This window comes from Corythoichthys intestinalis, chromosome 21, assembly GCF_030265065.1.
Source record: "Corythoichthys intestinalis isolate RoL2023-P3 chromosome 21, ASM3026506v1, whole genome shotgun sequence".
NCBI lineage: Eukaryota > Metazoa > Chordata > Actinopteri > Syngnathiformes > Syngnathidae > Corythoichthys > Corythoichthys intestinalis.
The window spans coordinates 7,093,689-7,112,592 of record NC_080415.1 but is presented as its reverse complement, the minus strand read 5'-3'; the positions used below and the strand labels follow the sequence as shown (position 1 = coordinate 7,112,592).

The window sequence follows — 18,904 nt, the reverse complement described above, 5'->3', positions numbered from 1 at the left end:
GCATCAAAACTTCCTTCCTCAACTTGTTCATCTGAGAACAAACCACATCAGATGGTCACTGAGCCACCAACAGCACAGTTTTCTTAAAACTATTATTTCATTATTATCCATACTTAACAACTCTAGCACCTAATGATTAATAAGGCAATGACATAAAAATCTTATTTAAAAATAACATTGTAATTGTGTTTATAATTGTATTTAATACCCAACTATCCTTGCAAACTTGTTCTTACCAGGTCTGCTATTCACCCAGCTGATGAGGTATCCACTGCCTTTAGCAGCCTCATCTAACTCCTTTTTTCATCCCTCAATCTCCCTTCCCTACGACGCATGTCTATGTAATGAAATATAAATATTTAAAAAAACAAAAAAAAAAACAGACTCCCCGGTGGCTTTTAGTTTTAAAGCTTTCTTAATTTCTTTTTCTCTCAATAACGATGGAGTTAGATTTGTCTTTTTATTATTCAATCAAAAAACAAAGTTACTTCTATCAAAAACAAAGTTGCTTCAATCAAAATACAGTATATACTTTTAATCCCCAAAAAGTCACTTCAATAAAAAAAATTGTTTTTGATTGCAAAAATAAATTTGAGACAAAAAAAGCATTTGAAAACTATTTTTCTTGATTGAAACAAATTTTTCCATTGAAGTAATGTTGTTTTGCGTTTGGGCAACATTTTGGCTAGGACATTTGTGTCTATTATTATTATTATTTGTATTCAATCAAATAAGTTGCTTCAAACAAAAAAATATATATAAAAAGAAAAACTTTGCACATGTGTCAATCACCGTTTACCAAAGCCTGAGTGGGTTTGAGTAGACTCACTATGAAGCATTTAATAAAGCCAAGCATTTTCTTACTACTTTATTCTTGTTTAAAAATAATTCGGTGGGTCAGTAACATGTTTAAAACTTATCATAATTCTAACATTTTGAAGTGCTTGAAAACCATTTATAAATGATACTTTGGTGAAAAAAGTGAAAAAAACATGTCATATATATATCTTTTTTCAAATGTAAAATCTGAATAAATGCATTGAACACGCACAAAAAAATGAGGGGGGGGTACGCTACTTCGCGGTTTTCACATATTGCGGCGCGTTCTGGTCCCCATTAACCGCGAAAAACGAGGGATCCCTGTATTTCTGAAAAGCTTTAAGAAGCAGGACTCATTCCCACCACTCGTCGGGCCGGTGTTGTGCCGGCACTGGCCGTCAGCTCAAATCCAAGCCGAAAATAACGCGTCTCCGGCGGACGACGGGAGCGATGTGAGGCGCCCCCTCCATCCGAGAGTATGCCGCTTAATTTGACTCAACAGTGTGTTTCTTCCTTTGTATTACCGCTAAATACACAAGCTTGACGCCAATTTAACGGGAGCTATTTTTTTTCATGGGAGATTTGGCTAGCTCTGGCAGTGTTCAACGCAAGCTGCAACGAATGGCAGTAACTTTATATCGCAAAATGTGAAAACGATTGAAACCATTACTCACCAAATTCAATCTGCTGGCAAATACAGGCAAGTGTGTATGCTGCGCTCTGGTCTGCCCCGGTGTGGATAAGGCCTGCTTTTTGTTTTCGCAGCTTTGCAACGCAACCAAAGGCTCTCCGAGCACTCCATGTACAGTAAGGAGTGCGCGCGTTTGGAATAATGGAACGCAGCTTGGGCCGATGATTGGTTCTCGTCAGCGAAGCATCTAGAAGGATTTGCTGACTGTTAAGTGCTCAGTTTATGTACTAAGTTAATCACATGATGATAAAATAAAACCTCCCGCCCCCCCCCCCCCCCCCCCCAAAAAAAATTTCTCCTCTGATCTACGCAATTCACGTTGGTCACCCTTTTTTACTTCAAAACTGCGAATTTCGCCGAAAGGAGAGATTTTCATGCCTGCAATTTCAAGTATGTACTGGTATTGAACAGAACCAGCATTTCTTAGCGATAGTCATTTTAGTGCTGCATCGGTAAGACATGAATTTCATAGTATGATATGAAAAGTTGCAAATGTTGCACACTTTAGGTTTAAGCTTTGTACTATGCAGTATCCTTTACATGCAGGGGGATGGCTCTAAAGACATTAATATGGCAAATGACAAGTATGCACCCACCCCCACCCCAGAGACATATTAAGGTTACAAGGAAACAAAACCATCCTTGACGTTTAAAGTTTTATTTTCAAATGTTCTCTCCAACACTGCAGCTCGATCTGGTCACATTAAACATTCACTGTAAAAAAAGTCAATTCATCATCCTCCATTCTGTCACTTTGGTAGCTTGCATCACTCTGCTGGTTCTTGGCGCTCACATTGGGGTTTTGCTGGACCTTGACGCTCACGTTGTGCATTTGCTGTTGGTAGTAGTCGTCCTGCTGGGCCTTGACGCTCACGTTGTGCATTTTCTGCTGGTCGTCGTCATTCTGCTGGGCCTTGACGCTCACGTTGTGCATTTGCTGTTGGTAGTCGTTCTGCTGGGCCTTGACGCTCACGTTGTGCATTTGCTGCTGGTAGTCGTCGTTCTGCTGGCCCTTGGCGGTCACGTTGTGCATTTGCTGTTGGTAGTAGTCGTTCTGCTGGCCCTTGGCGGTCACGTTGTGCATTTGCTCTTGGTCGTCGTCGTTCTGCTGGCCCTTGGCGGTCACGTTGTGCATTTGCTCTTGGTCGTCGTCGTTCTGCTGGCCCTTGACGCTCACGTTGTGCATTTGCTGCTGGTCGTCGTCGTTCTGCTGGGCCTTGACGCTCACGTTGTGCATTTGCTGCTGGTCGTCGTCGTTCTGCTGGGCCTTGACGCTCGCGTTGTGCATTTGCTGCTGGTCGTCGTCGTTCTGCTGGGCCTTGACGCTCGCGTTGTGCATTTGCTGCTGGTCGTCGTCGTTCTGCTGGGCCTTGACGCTCGCGTTGTGCATTTGCTGCTGGTCGTCGTCGTTCTGCTGGGCCTTGACGCTCGCGTTGTGCATTTGCTGCTGGTCGTCGTCGTCGTTCTGCTGGCCCTTGGCGCTCACGTTGTGCATTTGCTGTTGGTCGTCGTCGTTCTGCTGGCCCTTGGCGGTCACGTTGTGCATTTGCTGTTGGTCGTCGTCGTTCTGCTGGCCCTTGGCGGTCACGTTGTGCATTTGCTGTTGGTCGTCGTCGTTCTGCTGGGCCTTGACGCTCACGTTGTGCATTTGCTGTTGGTCGTCGTCGTTCTGCTGGGCCTTGACGCTCACGTTGTGCATTTGCTGTTGGTCGTCGTCGTTCTGCTGGGCCTTGACGCTCACGTTGTGCATTTGTTGCTGGTCGTAGTAGTCGTTCTGCTGGGCCTTGACGCTCACGTTGTGCATTTGCTGCTGGTCGTCGTCGTCGTTCTGCTGGGCCTTGACGCTCACGTTGTGCATTTGCTGCTGGTCGTCGTCGTTCTGCTGGGCCTTGGCGCTCACGTTGTGCATTTGCTGCTGGTCGTCGTCGTCGTTCTGCTGGGCCTTGGCGCTCACGTTGTGCATTTGCTGCTGGTCGTCGTCGTCGTTCTGCTGGGCCTTGACGCTCACGTTGTGCATTTGCTGCTGGTCGTCGTCGTTCTGCTGGGCCTTGACGCTCACGTTGTGCATTTGCTGCTGGTCGTCGTCGTCGTTCTGCTGGGCCTTGACGCTCACGTTGTGCATTTGCTGCTGGTCGTCGTCGTCGTTCTGCTGGGCCTTGACGCTCACGTTGTGCATTTGCTGCTGGTCGTCGTCGTCGTTCTGCTGGGCCTTGGCGCTCACGTTGTGCATTTGCTGCTGGTCGTCGTCGTCGTTCTGCTGGGCCTTGGCGCTCACGTTGTGCATTTGCTGTTGGTCGTCGTCGTTCTGCTGGGCCTTGGCGCTCACGTTGTGCATTTGCTGTTGGTCGTCGTCGTTCTGCTGGCCCTTGGCGGTCACGTTGTGCATTTGCTGTTGGTCGTCGTCGTTCTGCTGGGCCTTGGCGCTCACGTTGTGCATTTGCTGTTGGTCGTCGTCGTTCTGCTGGGCCTTGACGCTCACGTTGTGCATTTGCTGCTGGTCGTCGTCGTTCTGCTGGGCCTTGACGCTCACGTTGTGCATTTGTAGCTGGTCGTAGTCGTCGTTCTGCTGGGCCTTGGCGCTCACGTTGTGCATTTGTAGCTGGTCGTAGTCGTCGTTCTGCTGGCCCTTGGCGCTCACGTTGTGCATTTGTTGCTGGTCGTAGTCGTCGTTCTGCTGGCCCTTGGCGCTCACGTTGTGCATTTGCTGTTGGTCGTCGTCGTTCTGCTGGCCCTTGGCGGTCACGTTGTGCATTTGCTGTTGGTAGTCGTCGTTCTGCTGGCCCTTGGCGGTCACGTTGTGCATTTGCTGTTGGTCGTCGTCGTTCTGCTGGCCCTTGGCGGTCACGTTGTGCATTTGCTGTTGGTCGTCGTCGTTCTGCTGGCCCTTGGCGGTCACGTTGTGCATTTGCTGTTGGTCGTCGTCGTTCTGCTGGCCCTTGGCGGTCACGTTGTGCATTTGCTGTTGGTCGTCGTCGTTCTGCTGGCCCTTGGCGGTCACGTTGTGCATTTGCTGTTGGTCGTCGTCGTTCTGCTGGCCCTTGGCGGTCACGTTGTGCATTTGCTGTTGGTCGTCGTCGTTCTGCTGGCCCTTGGCGGTCACGTTGTGCATTTGCTGTTGGTCGTCGTCGTCGTTCTGCTGGCCCTTGGCGGTCACGTTGTGCATTTGCTGTTGGTCGTCGTCGTCGTTCTGCTGGCCCTTGGCGGTCACGTTGTGCATTTGCTGTTGGTCGTCGTCGTCGTTCTGCTGGCCCTTGGCGGTCACGTTGTGCATTTGCTGTTGGTCGTCGTCGTCGTTCTGCTGGCCCTTGGCGGTCACGTTGTGCATTTGCTGTTGGTCGTCGTCGTCGTTCTGCTGGCCCTTGGCGGTCACGTTGTGCATTTGCTGTTGGTCGTCGTCGTCGTTCTGCTGGCCCTTGGCGGTCACGTTGTGCATTTGCTGTTGGTCGTCGTCGTCGTTCTGCTGGCCCTTGGCGGTCACGTTGTGCATTTGCTGTTGGTCGTCGTCGTCGTTCTGCTGGCCCTTGGCGGTCACGTTGTGCATTTGCTGTTGGTCGTCGTCGTCGTTCTGCTGGCCCTTGGCGGTCACGTTGTGCATTTGCTGTTGGTCGTCGTCGTCGTTCTGCTGGCCCTTGGCGGTCACGTTGTGCATTTGCTGTTGGTCGTCGTCGTCGTTCTGCTGGCCCTTGGCGGTCACGTTGTGCATTTGCTGTTGGTCGTCGTCGTCGTTCTGCTGGCCCTTGGCGGTCACGTTGTGCATTTGCTGTTGGTCGTCGTCGTCGTTCTGCTGGCCCTTGGCGGTCACGTTGTGCATTTGCTGTTGGTCGTCGTCGTCGTTCTGCTGGCCCTTGGCGGTCACGTTGTGCATTTGCTGTTGGTAGTCGTCGTCGTTCTGCTGGCCCTTGGCGGTCACGTTGTGCATTTGCTGTTGGTAGTCGTCGTCGTTCTGCTGGCCCTTGGCGGTCACGTTGTGCATTTGCTGTTGGTCGTCGTCGTTCTGCTGGCCCTTGGCGGTCACGTTGTGCATTTGCTGCTGGTCATCATTCTGCTGGCCCTTGGCGCTCATGTTGTGCATTTGCTGCTGGTCATCGTTCTGCTGGCCCTTGGCACTCATGTTGTAGCGTTGCTTTAGCACAAAATCCAAAGACCGGAGAAGTTCAAATGCCTTCTTGACTGAATTATCATCATCAGGAGTAACATCTGAAACAAAAACTAATCTTAACATCACAAATTTTATACACGAGTAACATTATTACCTTTTTTAAGGCCAGCATTAGATCCATGCCAGTCAGTAGCACCAGCTGGAAAACAAACAACCACAGACACACAAACCATATTGAGTTTTGAGCATAAAATTATTAGGTACTGTGACAGGAGAGAGAGGGGGGGGGAAAAAAAAAAAAAAAAAAAAAAAAAAAAAAGAGCATTTCCCACCTGTACCCAGCAACACAGCATGCACGAGCACAACCACAAGCCAAGCTGCAGCCATTTCTTCTGTGACCATAACCTGAATGTGAAGAAGATGAGATTTTATAGCAAATGTCAAAGTGACCACAGCTGCTGCTAATTGGACCAAATGAGTGCCAGTGTCACCACTTTACAAGTCCAACTCGTGATGGCAGTTTGAAACTGAGGGTCTGTTTCCAATGTGATTCTCCAAGAATATGAGAAATGATATGGTTTTAATTTATCGTGCCAGCTCCAATTTAATGCATGAACTAATTGCCGTCATCATGTAAAGGCGGGGCCATTCCGCAACACAATCTTGTGTCTTGGAGTCGCAGCATCACCATGGAAACGGTCCCTCAATGGATTGGGTGTCTAGCGCTGTCAATGGCAGCCATTAAATTAAAGGGAACCTCGGTCTTAAAGACTTGTAGGCTTTAATAAGCCACAATTGTACTCTTTTACTAAAATATGTTATTAGAAACACATATATTATTGCCATTGGTTTAAAAATCTATAATATTTAGTACATGTTTTGACCTACGGAGGGCGCCATGTTTTAAACTTGCAATGCATGCTAAGGGTGATGACGCAGTTGGACTGGACTGAGAGAATAGCTGGGCTAGCTAGCAAGTTAAGCTAGTAGGCCTGGACAATATATCGTTTGAACATCGCCATCGCAATTTGCGCATTCGCAATAGTCACATTGTAGGGCGTAGGGGTGTTACAAAATATCGAAATGGTGATATATCCTGATACTTTGTATCCAAAAAGGTTATCGATATGCTCCTGCCAAGAATCGAGATATCGTTTTAAAAAGGTGTTAATGTTAAAAAAAAAAAAAAAAAAAAGGAACCAACAAGTTGCTACCAACATCTTCCACCATAATAGTGTCGCAGGTAACTCTAAGGCTGCCATTGACGGTGCTCGACACCCAATCCATTTAGACTGGGAATGTTCGTTCATTCGAAATTCGATTATTTTGGTAGTCGATTAATCGATGAACTATTTAGTCCGAATAATCCGGTAATCGGATATGGAAAATAAAAAATACCTGACCTGAGCCTCAAAAGGTATAAAAAAATGAATAAATGAGGATATATGTACAACAAAAGAACAACTGGCTAACTTACAAAGCAAAAGTCCGCTAGCTTAAATGCTATAAAATGCTAACGCTTTTTTACAATGTGCTTAACAAATGGCTCAGACACATAGTCCCACAAAAAATGGCTAAATATACCTTTAAACTAAATTACGAATGCATTCAAAAAAACCGTTACCTCAAACAAAAGCTCTTGTTGGTCTTAACAGGGAGCAGAAGGATTCAGCCATGTGAAACGAGGCAGACTAGAGGGCCGTGTATCCACCCAAATCAATAAAAATTAGGGCTGTCAAAATTATCGCGTTAACGGGCGGTAATTAATTTTTTAAATTAATCACGTTAAAATATTTGACGCATTTAACACACATGCCCCGCTCAAACAGATTAAAATGACAGCACAGTGTAATGTCCACTTGTTACTTGTGTTTTTTGGTGTTTTTGTCGCCCTCTGCGGGCGCTTGGGTGCAACTGATTTTATGGGTTTCAGCAACACATGAGCATTGTGTAATTATTGACATCAAAAATGGCGAGCTACTAGTTTATTTTTTGATTGAAAATTTTACAAATTTTATTAAAACAAAAACATTAAGAGGGGTTTTAATTAGGGCTGTCAAACGATTAAAATTTTTAATCGAGTTAATTACAGCTTAAAAATTAATTAATCGTAATTAATCACAATTAATCGCAATTCAAACCATCTATAAAATATGCCGTATTTTTCTGTAACTTACAGTTATATATATATTCTGTAAAATAAATTGTTGGAATGGAAAGATATGACACAAGATGGATGTATACATTCAACATACGGTACATAAAGACTGTAGTGGGCATTGCACTCTACTGTCATTTAAATCTGTCTATGCTGTCCTCACTCCGATGCGTCTACTTTTTCCAAAGCTCGACAGCTAGTGAACGACGCCTTAATAATTAGACTTCTTCCTTTTTCATCTGATTTATTAATAAAATGGCCTCAAACCATTGTCCTCTTTAGACCGTCGTAAAACTACAAAAAGTACACAAGCATTGCATTTGCAACAACGTTAGCTTAGCAAGCTATACAGGTTCACTAAACATAAACAAAAAGCGTCTCATACAAAAAATATAACATTTCGCTTACTAACATAATATGTACATTCTTTACAACAACCATACTTACGGACAAATCTTGTCCAAGGATCATATAAGCACAACATTATCAGCCCGAGACGTCGTGCAGCCATAATGAACTGGAAAGAAAACAATAAACCATGTCGCAAAGCGACCACAAGAGTTCGCTGTTGGACAGCACAAAAACCCTTGCTGTAAAATTTACCAAAAGGCAGAATACTTTCTGAGCGGGACATGTGCATTAATTGCGTCAAATATTTTAACGTGATTAATTAAAAAAATTAATTACCGCGCGTTAACGCGATAATTTTGACAGCCCTAGTTTTAATATAAAATTTCTATGACTTGTACTAACATCTTTTAAGAACTACAAGTCTTTCTATCCATGGATCGCTTTAACAGAATGTTAATAATGTTAATGTCATCTTGTTGATTTATTGTTATAATAAACAAATACAGTACTTATGTGTCGTATGTTAAATGTATATATCTGTCTTGTGTCTTATCTTTCCATTCCAACAATAACTTACAGAAAAATATGGCATATTTTATAGATGGTTTGAATTGCGATTGATTACGATTAATTAATTTTTAAGCTGTAACTAACTCGATTAAAATTTTTAATCGTTTGACAGCCCTAAAAAAAATAAATGCAAAACTTTCAAAACAAACCATTACAACGCCACTTTAATTAAACGAATACTCGAAGCAGGAAAATTTAATTTGAATCTTTTTTTTCTAATCGAATACTCGAGTTAATCGATTATTCGTTGCAGCACTAATTCGAAACCAGAGCATTCGCTGTTATTCTGTCCGATTTTCGGGGCATATACTGGTCATTTGCTGTTCATTTACAGGTCATTCCTGTTGAGTTTGACTCACTGCCTATTCATTTGGGTGATTCCCAGGTCACTTCCTGTTCTGTAACTCAAAATAAACAGGAAGTGGCCCATAAAATACCCCAAATCAACAGGAAGTAACTGAAAATCAACAGGTAAATGACCTTAAATGGCCCAAAAGTACCTCATTGCCTTGCATTGGCTGCCACTGACGGCCATAGACGTTCAATCCGCTTGAAGTGGGAGGGATGGCAGCGAATGAACGAATGTTCATTCGCTGCCACCCTCCCAGTTCAAATGGATTGGACGTCTACTAGTGATAAACTCATTCCAATTCACAGCAGAAGCTTGTTTTTGCCTTTATTAGTTGTTTGTAGACTATGCTAGAATGATTTCCTGACCAATGTATCGATAATCGTTGTATCGCCTTATCGTCAGATCATCGTTATCGTGAGCTTGGACCGCAAATCGTATCGTATCGTGAGGTAACAAGAGGTTCCCACTCCTAGTAGGGCGTGCATTTTTTAAAAATAACATGTTAAGTTGTATTCTTCTTCATAAATACAGCAAGTGTGCAGTTTCTGGATCCTGAATCCCTTTTATATACAGCAACCTGGATTAAACACCATTATGTACTCATACTCACACTGACACGCGAGGACAAAGGACGCTTTTTCCTGGGCTCCCCTTATCTGTCTGTGATAACTCAGGCGCCATCTGGAAGGAAACTTTCCAAATATGCCTAATACGACGAGAAAAGATGACAAGTCTGAAGATAAGGAAGATTTAAAATATTCTATGCAAAAAATTGAGCAAAAATTAGAGCAAATTATGGCTGAATTCTTGGTACATTATCGGGACCTCTTGAAGCAGAATCAAGACATCTTGAAGGAAATCCAACTGCTTCGGGCTGAAAATGAGCAACTGAAGAAGATGATGAAAGAGAGACACAATCGTATCAAAAAACTGGAAGCTTTGGCAGAGGATCTGGATCAAAGTGGACATGCAAACGATCTCCTCATCACCCCTATCAAAGTGAGAACACGCAAATATTAAATACCATGAACCAAACTGCGAAATGGTTGAAAAACAGGTGACTGACAAGTTACAAGAATTGGGAATAAGAGTGGAACAGCAATTCATTCAACAATGCTTTCCGCTAGCTTCACGAGGGAATAAACCGCCAATGATACTTATGAAGCTTACTGATCGAAAGAACAAGATTGCTCTCCTCAAGCAAGGTCGTCTCCTGAAAGGATCTAACATCTTCTTCAACGAGAATCTAACCCGCTGCAACGCTGAAATAGCAAGAAAGGCACGTCAACTGAAGAAAGCTGGAAAAATTGAGAGTACATGGACCGCAGATTGCAGATTTCTCATCAAAACAAAAGACCAGAAAAGCAAAGTTATCAAGCAAGTTGAAGATCTGGCAGCTTATGAAAACTAATCATGACTCAAGTAGTGGACTCTACGCTTTCATCACAATTACAGTTGGAAGACCAATTTGAAGATTTGTCAATCCTGATAACACACCGGAGGAGCGCAAATACTACAGTGATGATCAATTTAACAGGTCTTTTAAATTGGACGGTAAGCTTTCATTTATTCACTTCAATGGCAGAAGTCTCTACAAGAACTATGAACACATCAAGGATTATTTTCTGACTTTAACCTGCAATGTTGAACTTTTCACTGAATGTGTAGGAAAACTTCTGTCGAAAATGAATAACAAGCATGTCTTTGTTTGTGGAGACTTGAACATTGATCTGTTAAATCCTGACAAGAATTTACATATTGATGATTTTACTAGTACTATGTATACATTAGGGTTGCATCCACTAATAATACAGCCGACTAGAATTATCTGGTCGGGAAATTGGGAAACACAGCTTCGGCAGACATGCAAGACATGGACATGAGGCTTATAAAACTTATATTAGAAGACATTCTTCAGCCTCTAACATATATTTTTAATCTTTCTAGGTCATAATACGAATTGTACAAAAGGTAAATAATGTCTGGGTGGCAATTCAAACTTGTAAACAAAACCAAGTGTACTCAAAACAAAGGAGGGACTCCAATGCAAACAGAACTCAACCAGACATCACAAGGACAGATAATCTTAACGACATGGAACTGGTCAATTGACCACTGAGTGCCCTTATCTAAATCTTAAATCAGTGGCCTATACTACGAAGCCGGTTTTTTGGCTTAGCAGGGTAACTTCGAGAGTAACTTTATCATGTGCGACGTAAGTTCGCGGCTATGCGAGACTACGAAAGGTGGATATGTTGGAACCGAGAAGTGTTGCCATGGCAACACACGCCACACGCCAAACCTGTGGCCTATACTACGAAGCCGGTTTTCTGGCTTAGCAGGGTAACTTCAAGAGTAACTTTATCACGTGCGACGTAAGTTCGCGGCTATGCGAGACTACGAAAGGTGGATATGTTGGAACCGAGAAGTGTTGCCATGGCAACACACGCCACACGCCAAACCTGGTCGTGTCAGAGTTAGATCTTGCTTAACATCAGTGGCCTATACTACGAAGCCGGTTTTCTGGCTTAGCAGGGTAACTTCGAGAGTAACTTTATCACGTGCGACGTAAGTTCGCGGCTATGCGAGACTACGAAAGGTGGATATGTTGGAACCGAGAAGTGTTGCCATGGCAACACACGCCACACGCCAAACCTGGTCGTGTCAGAGTTAGATCTTGCTTAACATCAGGATTCCAATTAACCACGCTCTATTTAAACAGCACTCCTCCGCGGACGTGTCCTCCTGACAATGACAGCGTACTTGGACGACCCATACGACATTGGCGCGCGGATTGTGAGGGGCTCTCTCCGGAGGGCGCGGGTATTTCGGGACCGCCAGAATCCGCTGGCGTACCCGGACGATGTACTCCACGAAAGATATAGATTTTCAGCTTAGGGAATTCTTTACCTGTGACAAATGATCGAGGCGGACGTCACTAATGTAACCCGCCGAGTCAGGCCCTCACAAGTCACAACCGCGCAGCTTGTGTGCCTGTCCGTGCGCTCTTTTGCTAGGGACAATATACGGTATGTATTCCATCTGTGATGCTGAATACCTGCGTAAGAACACTGTATGCCGTGCGATTCGGAGTGGGGTATGGAAACGCTTCAAATTGATTGTTAAAATCGCTGAATGTAAACGAATGCGGAGCATTGCTCTCATACAAGAAATATATTTAACGAACTTTCCAGCGTTATTTCGTTGTGTAAATGCAGTTATAATAATCATAGAAAAATATAGACTATTTAAACATTGAGAAAACTTGCGTTTTTTTCTGCCAACTCGAAGAGATTAAATTGTCAAATCCACTGATAGGACAGACGCACAAATATAAAAGACATAAATGTTTATTGAATATGCACCTTACAGTCTTGTTTAACTGTGAAAATTCGTTACAAAAGACGGGCTTTAATTTACGCAACAACGCATGGCATCCCGCATTTCCTTCTTCTCCTTGAGTCCTCACAAATATAACATTTTTTTTTTTTTTTTTTTTTGGTTGGGCTTGGGCCTGCAAATCAAGTTGATTGATCGGACTCGGGTCGGGCTGGATTTTTTAGCCCCAAACTAAAAAAAAAAGAACATACGTATTCATACAGTCAAGGGGACTAAACATACAATCATCCTGCTTCATGTGGTGATGCGCGATAAATTATTTCTTACTGTTAACGTACCAAATCTTTTATTGTCCTAACAGCAGGCTTTATTTCTTTTGATGGACATAAGTAAACTGGCATATTGACGCATTCACAAATCACACGATCTGTAAATTCGCTGTCAATAGACCCGTCGCACTCTACTCGCCGAATCGGTGTTGGATTTCGCGGTGAGGGTGGATTTTATTCATCGCGCATTCCTCCTCCGTGAAGTAAGGTGCCCGTGCCATCGTCACAAGTAGTGTTTGACTCTGGTCTCCGCCCCCTTTTATGTGAACGCGCAGTAACTCTGACTGGGTTGACACAGGTTCGACTAATCAACCTCATAATCAGCGTCGTAGCACCGATTGACCACAAACTAGACAACCAGGTTTTGTCAACTCCGGTTACCCGCTGGTAAACTGGATTACTTCTGGGGAGGTTGAACTCGGTTCGTAGTATAGGCCACAGGAAACGGTCAGAACTAAATATTTAGCTTAATATGCAAATTCACATGACTGGAGACCGGAAGTAACAAAATAAAAGCTGGTGGAGCAGCTCAGACTGTCTGTTTACGTTGCTTGAAAATGAATAAAACCTACTCAATGGTGGCAGTCTGCTCTTGGACATGAGGCATTGTGGTAATAACAATATATAGGTGAAATACATATTTAGGAGAAACTATTTAAAGAGTATTTTGTGTGCTCCAGCTTTTATTATGTTACTTCCGGTCTCCAGTCATGTGATTTTGCATATTAAGCTAAATATTTAGTTCCAACCGTTTCCAGATTTAGTATTTCGGATATAGGATATAAATTTAGGATTTAAATTAAATATTTAACAATCAGGTCCAAAACTTTTTTAAAAATAAATATTTAAGTTGCTAACTAATGTTGTAAATGTGCAAAAAAAAACCACTGTGGCGCAAAATGTGAGAAAATATAATTTTGAGCATGTGCTGCTTTACAAACAGCGCCCCATAAGTACCAACTAAATTTTAAACATTCTTTTTTAATAAAATGTTCTCAGAAAAAAAAAGTCCACAAGCATCCTCATTCACCCATTCATTACTTACATTATCACATTATAACGTGACGTATAACGTTCACATAATTCAAAGATATGGAATAATGCAATATGAATGCAAAGACTTAAATGATTTGATTTTACATGCTATGTCATCAATTCAGTGTCAGTCTGTCAAGTGGGTTGCCTGTAGGGATTATTATGTCCAGCAGGTGTCAGTATTCAATGACACAATATCAACACTGTCAACACGTTTCATGAGGTCTCACGGACCCATCACTACTTTGCACGTCAGCTATCGTTTATTTCGAACACATGAGCGAACGTGCTCTCAATGAGAGCCAAAGTGCAGTGAGGTAGAAGTTGAGAACAGGCCGCTAATGCCTCTTTAAACTTCTTCTTCACACCGAACATAAAATACACGACAGCACACCCTGTGGCGAAACAGTACAGTTCCAATCAGTCATACAATAGACCCTACTCACATGACGTCACAACCACGCCTCTGCGCCATATTGTCCGTCAGCTCGTCGGGTTTAAGCATTACCGCTACGTAAATTCCTCCTATTATGGCGTGTTTTTCTGCTCGTTAACATTAATAATCAAAATGGTGAAGGCGTGTGTGGTGGTTGGTTGCAATAACAGAGAAGATAGACGGAGAGATTTGAAGTTCTACCGTATTCCGAGAGACCCGGAGAGGAGAGCGAGATGGACTGCTGCAATTCGACGAGAAAACTGGGCACCAAACGATCACTACAGATTATGTAGTTGTCATTTTATATCTGGTAAAATGCATATTTAGAGGGTTTTGGGCTGACAACCACAATTAAGATCATTGCGAGGCTAATCGGCGACAACATACAGTTTCAAATTCAAGATGCTTATTTCTTCCACCATCATTATTTTTTGAATAATATTTAGCTGGTACCAAGTGAAAGAAGTTAAACAGGTGTGTCCAAACCTTTTGCAAAGGGGGCCAGATTTGGTGTGGTAAAAATGCGGGGGGCTACCTTGGCTGATTTAGATAGAACAATAGCCTATATTTAAACAAATTTTAGCAAGCCCTTCTGTGTGTCACATTTGCTTTATAATTTTTTAAATTCATAATTTCAACAATCTCGTCTTTGTGGCGTTCTCTTTCGACACTCGGGCTCTTGCGAAATACTGCTGCTGTGAAATTAGCTTCAAGTTGCTATAATTTCTCGCTGCGTATCTTCCCTGTAATGTTGTCGTACATGTCAGCGTGTCTTGTTGGGTAGTATCATTATCGCATCACATCGAACTCTTTGAAAACAGCGACTGTCTCTTTGCAAATGAGGTAGACACAGTTGTTGCGTGTTTTATTGAAGAAATAGTCCAATATCCACCTATCCTTGAAGCGTCGGCCATCACAGTCAACTTTTTTTTATTGATTGTCGCCATTTTAGAAAATTGGAAGTAAAGGGTCACACGGGGTAATGTTGCTTAGAGTGCTGCTCTTAAAGTTTTTCAAACTTTCATGAGAATAGGCTGATTTTGTGTGGACAAGATAGTTGTAGATATCAGGGTAGCAGATGTCAGGCAGAGAGGGCGAAGACAGCGGGTCGAAAAATATCAATTTAGGCATCAAATATGGTTCTGGCGAATGGATAGACTGAAGCTTTTCCACATAACGCCTTTTATGCAACGCATCCAATCAGTTTACAGCGTCTGAAAGCACCGGGGTTTCCATGAATTGCACTATAAATTGCACGACAAATTGAAACCATTGAGAATACGGATAAACACTAACGGACAATATGGCCGCCGGATACAGCGACACGTCATTCTGTGACGTTGGTGAGTAGGGTCTATAACACTCAACAGCTGGTTAACAGCATTTGCCAACAATTAAAAAAAAAAAATCTATTAGTGACAACACAAGCAATGACGAATGTTTTTTACGGAGTGTAAAGCTTTCGGTTAGCGGTTAAGCGAACGTACCTCCGGTGATCATTTCAAAATAAAAGCACGTCATGTTCGTCATATAAAGAATGATTTCCGGAGTTAATTCCACATACTTCAGAATTAATATTATAATATGGAGAGTAAATACGACAGAATACAGATTCTACACTAAGAATAGCTTTCAAATGACACTCTTTATGACAAATATGATTGGCAATGAATAATTATAATTATTATACTACTATTATATATAGTAGTGTACTATAATAATAATGCTAGCATTTTTTTTTAAAGAATTGTTTTGAATAATACTGGAAAGGCAAAGTCGGTGTTCTGAATCTGTTTACTTTCCATTCTTTTGCACTAGTAAATGCTATCAGCATTTAACCTCATTGTTTATTTGGGATTAATTATTGTTATTTACATGATTATTTGCACCTTAGTAAAGAATTTAAGTGTTCTGAAACGGTTTTGTGAATTAATAAGCGTCAACAAAAAATTCATTGCTAAATTTGTAAAAAAAAGAAAATTATTAGATTAGTCGACAAATCGTAAAACTAGTCGGCTGAATAATCAGGAGAAAAGTTGTCATTTAGGACTGCCCTAGTGTACCGGAACATATTTCCTCCACACCCTTCTCACCTTTTTAACCCCTGACCCATGAAGGTGCCCCTGGAAATGTTCGCCTTAGGCCCCAAAATTGCCAAGTCCGCCACTGCTGTGGTGGTGAGAAGAGTGTGGAGAAAATATGTTTGGTGTGAAGAAGAAGTTAAAAGAGGCATTAGCGGCCTGTTCTCAACTTCTCCCTTACTGCACTTTGGCTCTCATTGGCTACGTTCATACTACAGGTCTTAATGCACGAATCCGATTTTTTGTCATATCCGTTTTTTTGGCGTGCCTGTTCAGACTGCCTTTATCCATTGAGACCGTTCAAGTATTACGCATGCGCACTAATTCGCAGTCCGACACCCGCTAAGCAAGAAGACCCGCATGCGCAGAAGCATCAAAACAAATGACAGACGTCATCCGTCATTCCAGGGATATCATATTTTGCTTTTCAAAAGGTGGACACAAATAACAGACGTAAATAATCCCCGTTTAGGCTTATATTCAAAGTTTATATGGATCGATAGCATGCACGCACTGTCCGTGCACGTCACACACACATACGGGCAGTTTGTCCCGACTCTCGGCCGTGGAGGCAATGTTGAAATATTGCTCACTTGGAACAGAGAGAAAACTGAGCATTCTCAGGCTTATCCTCAACCCATTTTTATTTTTTATGACTGTTGTCAAGCTCAGCCCTTCCCCAAAAGCCGTGTTCACTGCAAGCTAGGCGCTAATAACGCACAGGTGCATCGCTACGGTAACGACTCTCTCGCTATTTGATGACGTAATTGCTGCATTAAATCCGATTTGCGGGACTGGACAGTACAGACCGCCGCGACAGTCTGGAAAAATGTGGCCCAGATCGGATTTAGACCACATACGAAAGTGACCCAGATCGGATTTGAAATGGTCCCATTCTATGCGACTTGTCACGTTCAGACCGTCAAGTTAATGCCTCACTCGAGTCGGAAAAACACGAAAAAATCGGATTCGTGCATTAAGACCTGTAGTATGAACGTAGCCATTGAGAGCACGTTCGCTCATATGTTCAAAATAAACAATAGCCGACGTGCAAAGTTGCAAGTGAGCTGCAAACATAGCGAGCTTAGTGGCGTGAAAAACGCGGTAGACCTAAGTGAAGCTAACGAACAGCTAAGTGAAGCTAAGCGATGCTAAACGGAGCTAAGCGAAGCTAAACGGTGCTAAATGATAGTGATGGAGAAACCGAAGCTTTCTGAAGCAGTGAATCAATATCAAGCAATGTGTCGAAAAGGTTCAGTGTTATGAAGCATTTGCCACGAATCAGTGTGGTGCGTCACGACACTGCTTCACCACTGCTTTCTACACCACTGAAGCAAACGTGTAACTTGAAATGGTTCAGTGCTACGAGGCATTTGACACAATTCAGTGTGGTGACATCTGCTGGACAAAAATATATTGAACTTTCATATACTGTAGGGTGGTATGGTGGTTACATACTTTGCCTAATGTGCAAGCAATAGTGAGTTCGACCTCTTGCCTGAAATTTATGTTTATTCTTCCCCCAGATTAATAAAAATAAATAAATAATAATAATAACGAAAACAAAAAAAAAGAGCTGTTGTGTTACTTTTAAATAAAAAAAAAAACGGAAATGCTTGTGCAATAGGGAACTCTTGATGGTAGGTGTATAGAATGCTAGTGACACTGGTATGGGGATTTGGGTGTTTCACACATTTTTATTTAAAAACAATCATCTCAGCAGCATTTGGTTTCAGCCGGTTCCTCTTTTTGCTAATGATCTCTCCAGCTTTTGAGAATATTCTCTCACATGACAAGAACAAATATACAAACACAAAAACAGACACAAAAACACAAAAACTGACAAACTGACAGACATAAAAACTTGTGTGTGTGTACGTATTATATAAATCAGTGTATAGTGTGTCAATGAATGCCTGTACTATGTGCATTTGCAATTAATCTAATGTGGTATCTGATCAAATTTCACTTTACTCTCCCTCGTTCTCAATATGACGTAATGCGCGCAAAAGCTCTCCTCACAACCCACAACATTTTGAAGGATATGTCCCCTTTTTACAAGCATTGTGAGTTTGACTGAACCAAAGTGACTCGACCCCTCGCTGAGTAACACATCCACGGTCACAGCAGACACGTGACAACGCTTCGCTTCCGCGGCCAGGTGTTTTTCCACTGAATGAAGCGAGACATCGGTACGACGTATCGGGATACTTGTTGCTGCGAGCGCTCGACACTTGTTGGGCGTCTGCTTCGAGCGTGACGTCACTAGCTGTTCCAGCAAGACATCGGGACGACTGATTTGTAATACTTCTGCGAGCGCTCGACACTTGTCTCGAGCGTAACATCACCATTAAATGAAGCAACATACTCAGGTCGTGGAACAGTCCATTGTAGTGAGTGTGTGGGGGGCGAGACAAAATGCAGCATTCAAAGGATTTGTGTTTGGTATGCTGACATAATTATATATGACGAATAGTTGGGGGTGCTGCTGGCTCCGGTGGCCCAAGCCCTTGCTCGTTGGGGGCCTAAGGCGATTGCCTACTTCGCCTGAATAGAAGATCCACCTATGGTAAAAAGTTAAATTTCGCTTTTACTCCAAGTTGTTTAGTGCTATGCAGTTGACTTGCGTGTGTGTGTGTGTGTG

General features: G+C 42.8%; 1 protein-coding gene across 1 annotated transcript; it reads right to left on the bottom strand.

Moving 5' to 3' along the window:
* Positions 1-2,149: 2,149 nt before the first annotated feature.
* On the bottom strand, positions 2,150-6,054 carry LOC130909193 (titin homolog). The gene is made up of 3 exons (XM_057825361.1): positions 5,942-6,054; positions 5,764-5,808; positions 2,150-5,707 (listed from the first exon to the last, which is right to left on the bottom strand). Exons 1-3 carry the CDS (start codon positions 6,009-6,011, stop codon positions 2,214-2,216), a joined length of 3,609 nt encoding a protein of 1,202 aa, XP_057681344.1. The 5' UTR covers positions 6,012-6,054; the 3' UTR covers positions 2,150-2,213.
* Positions 6,055-18,904: the final 12,850 nt, after the last annotated feature.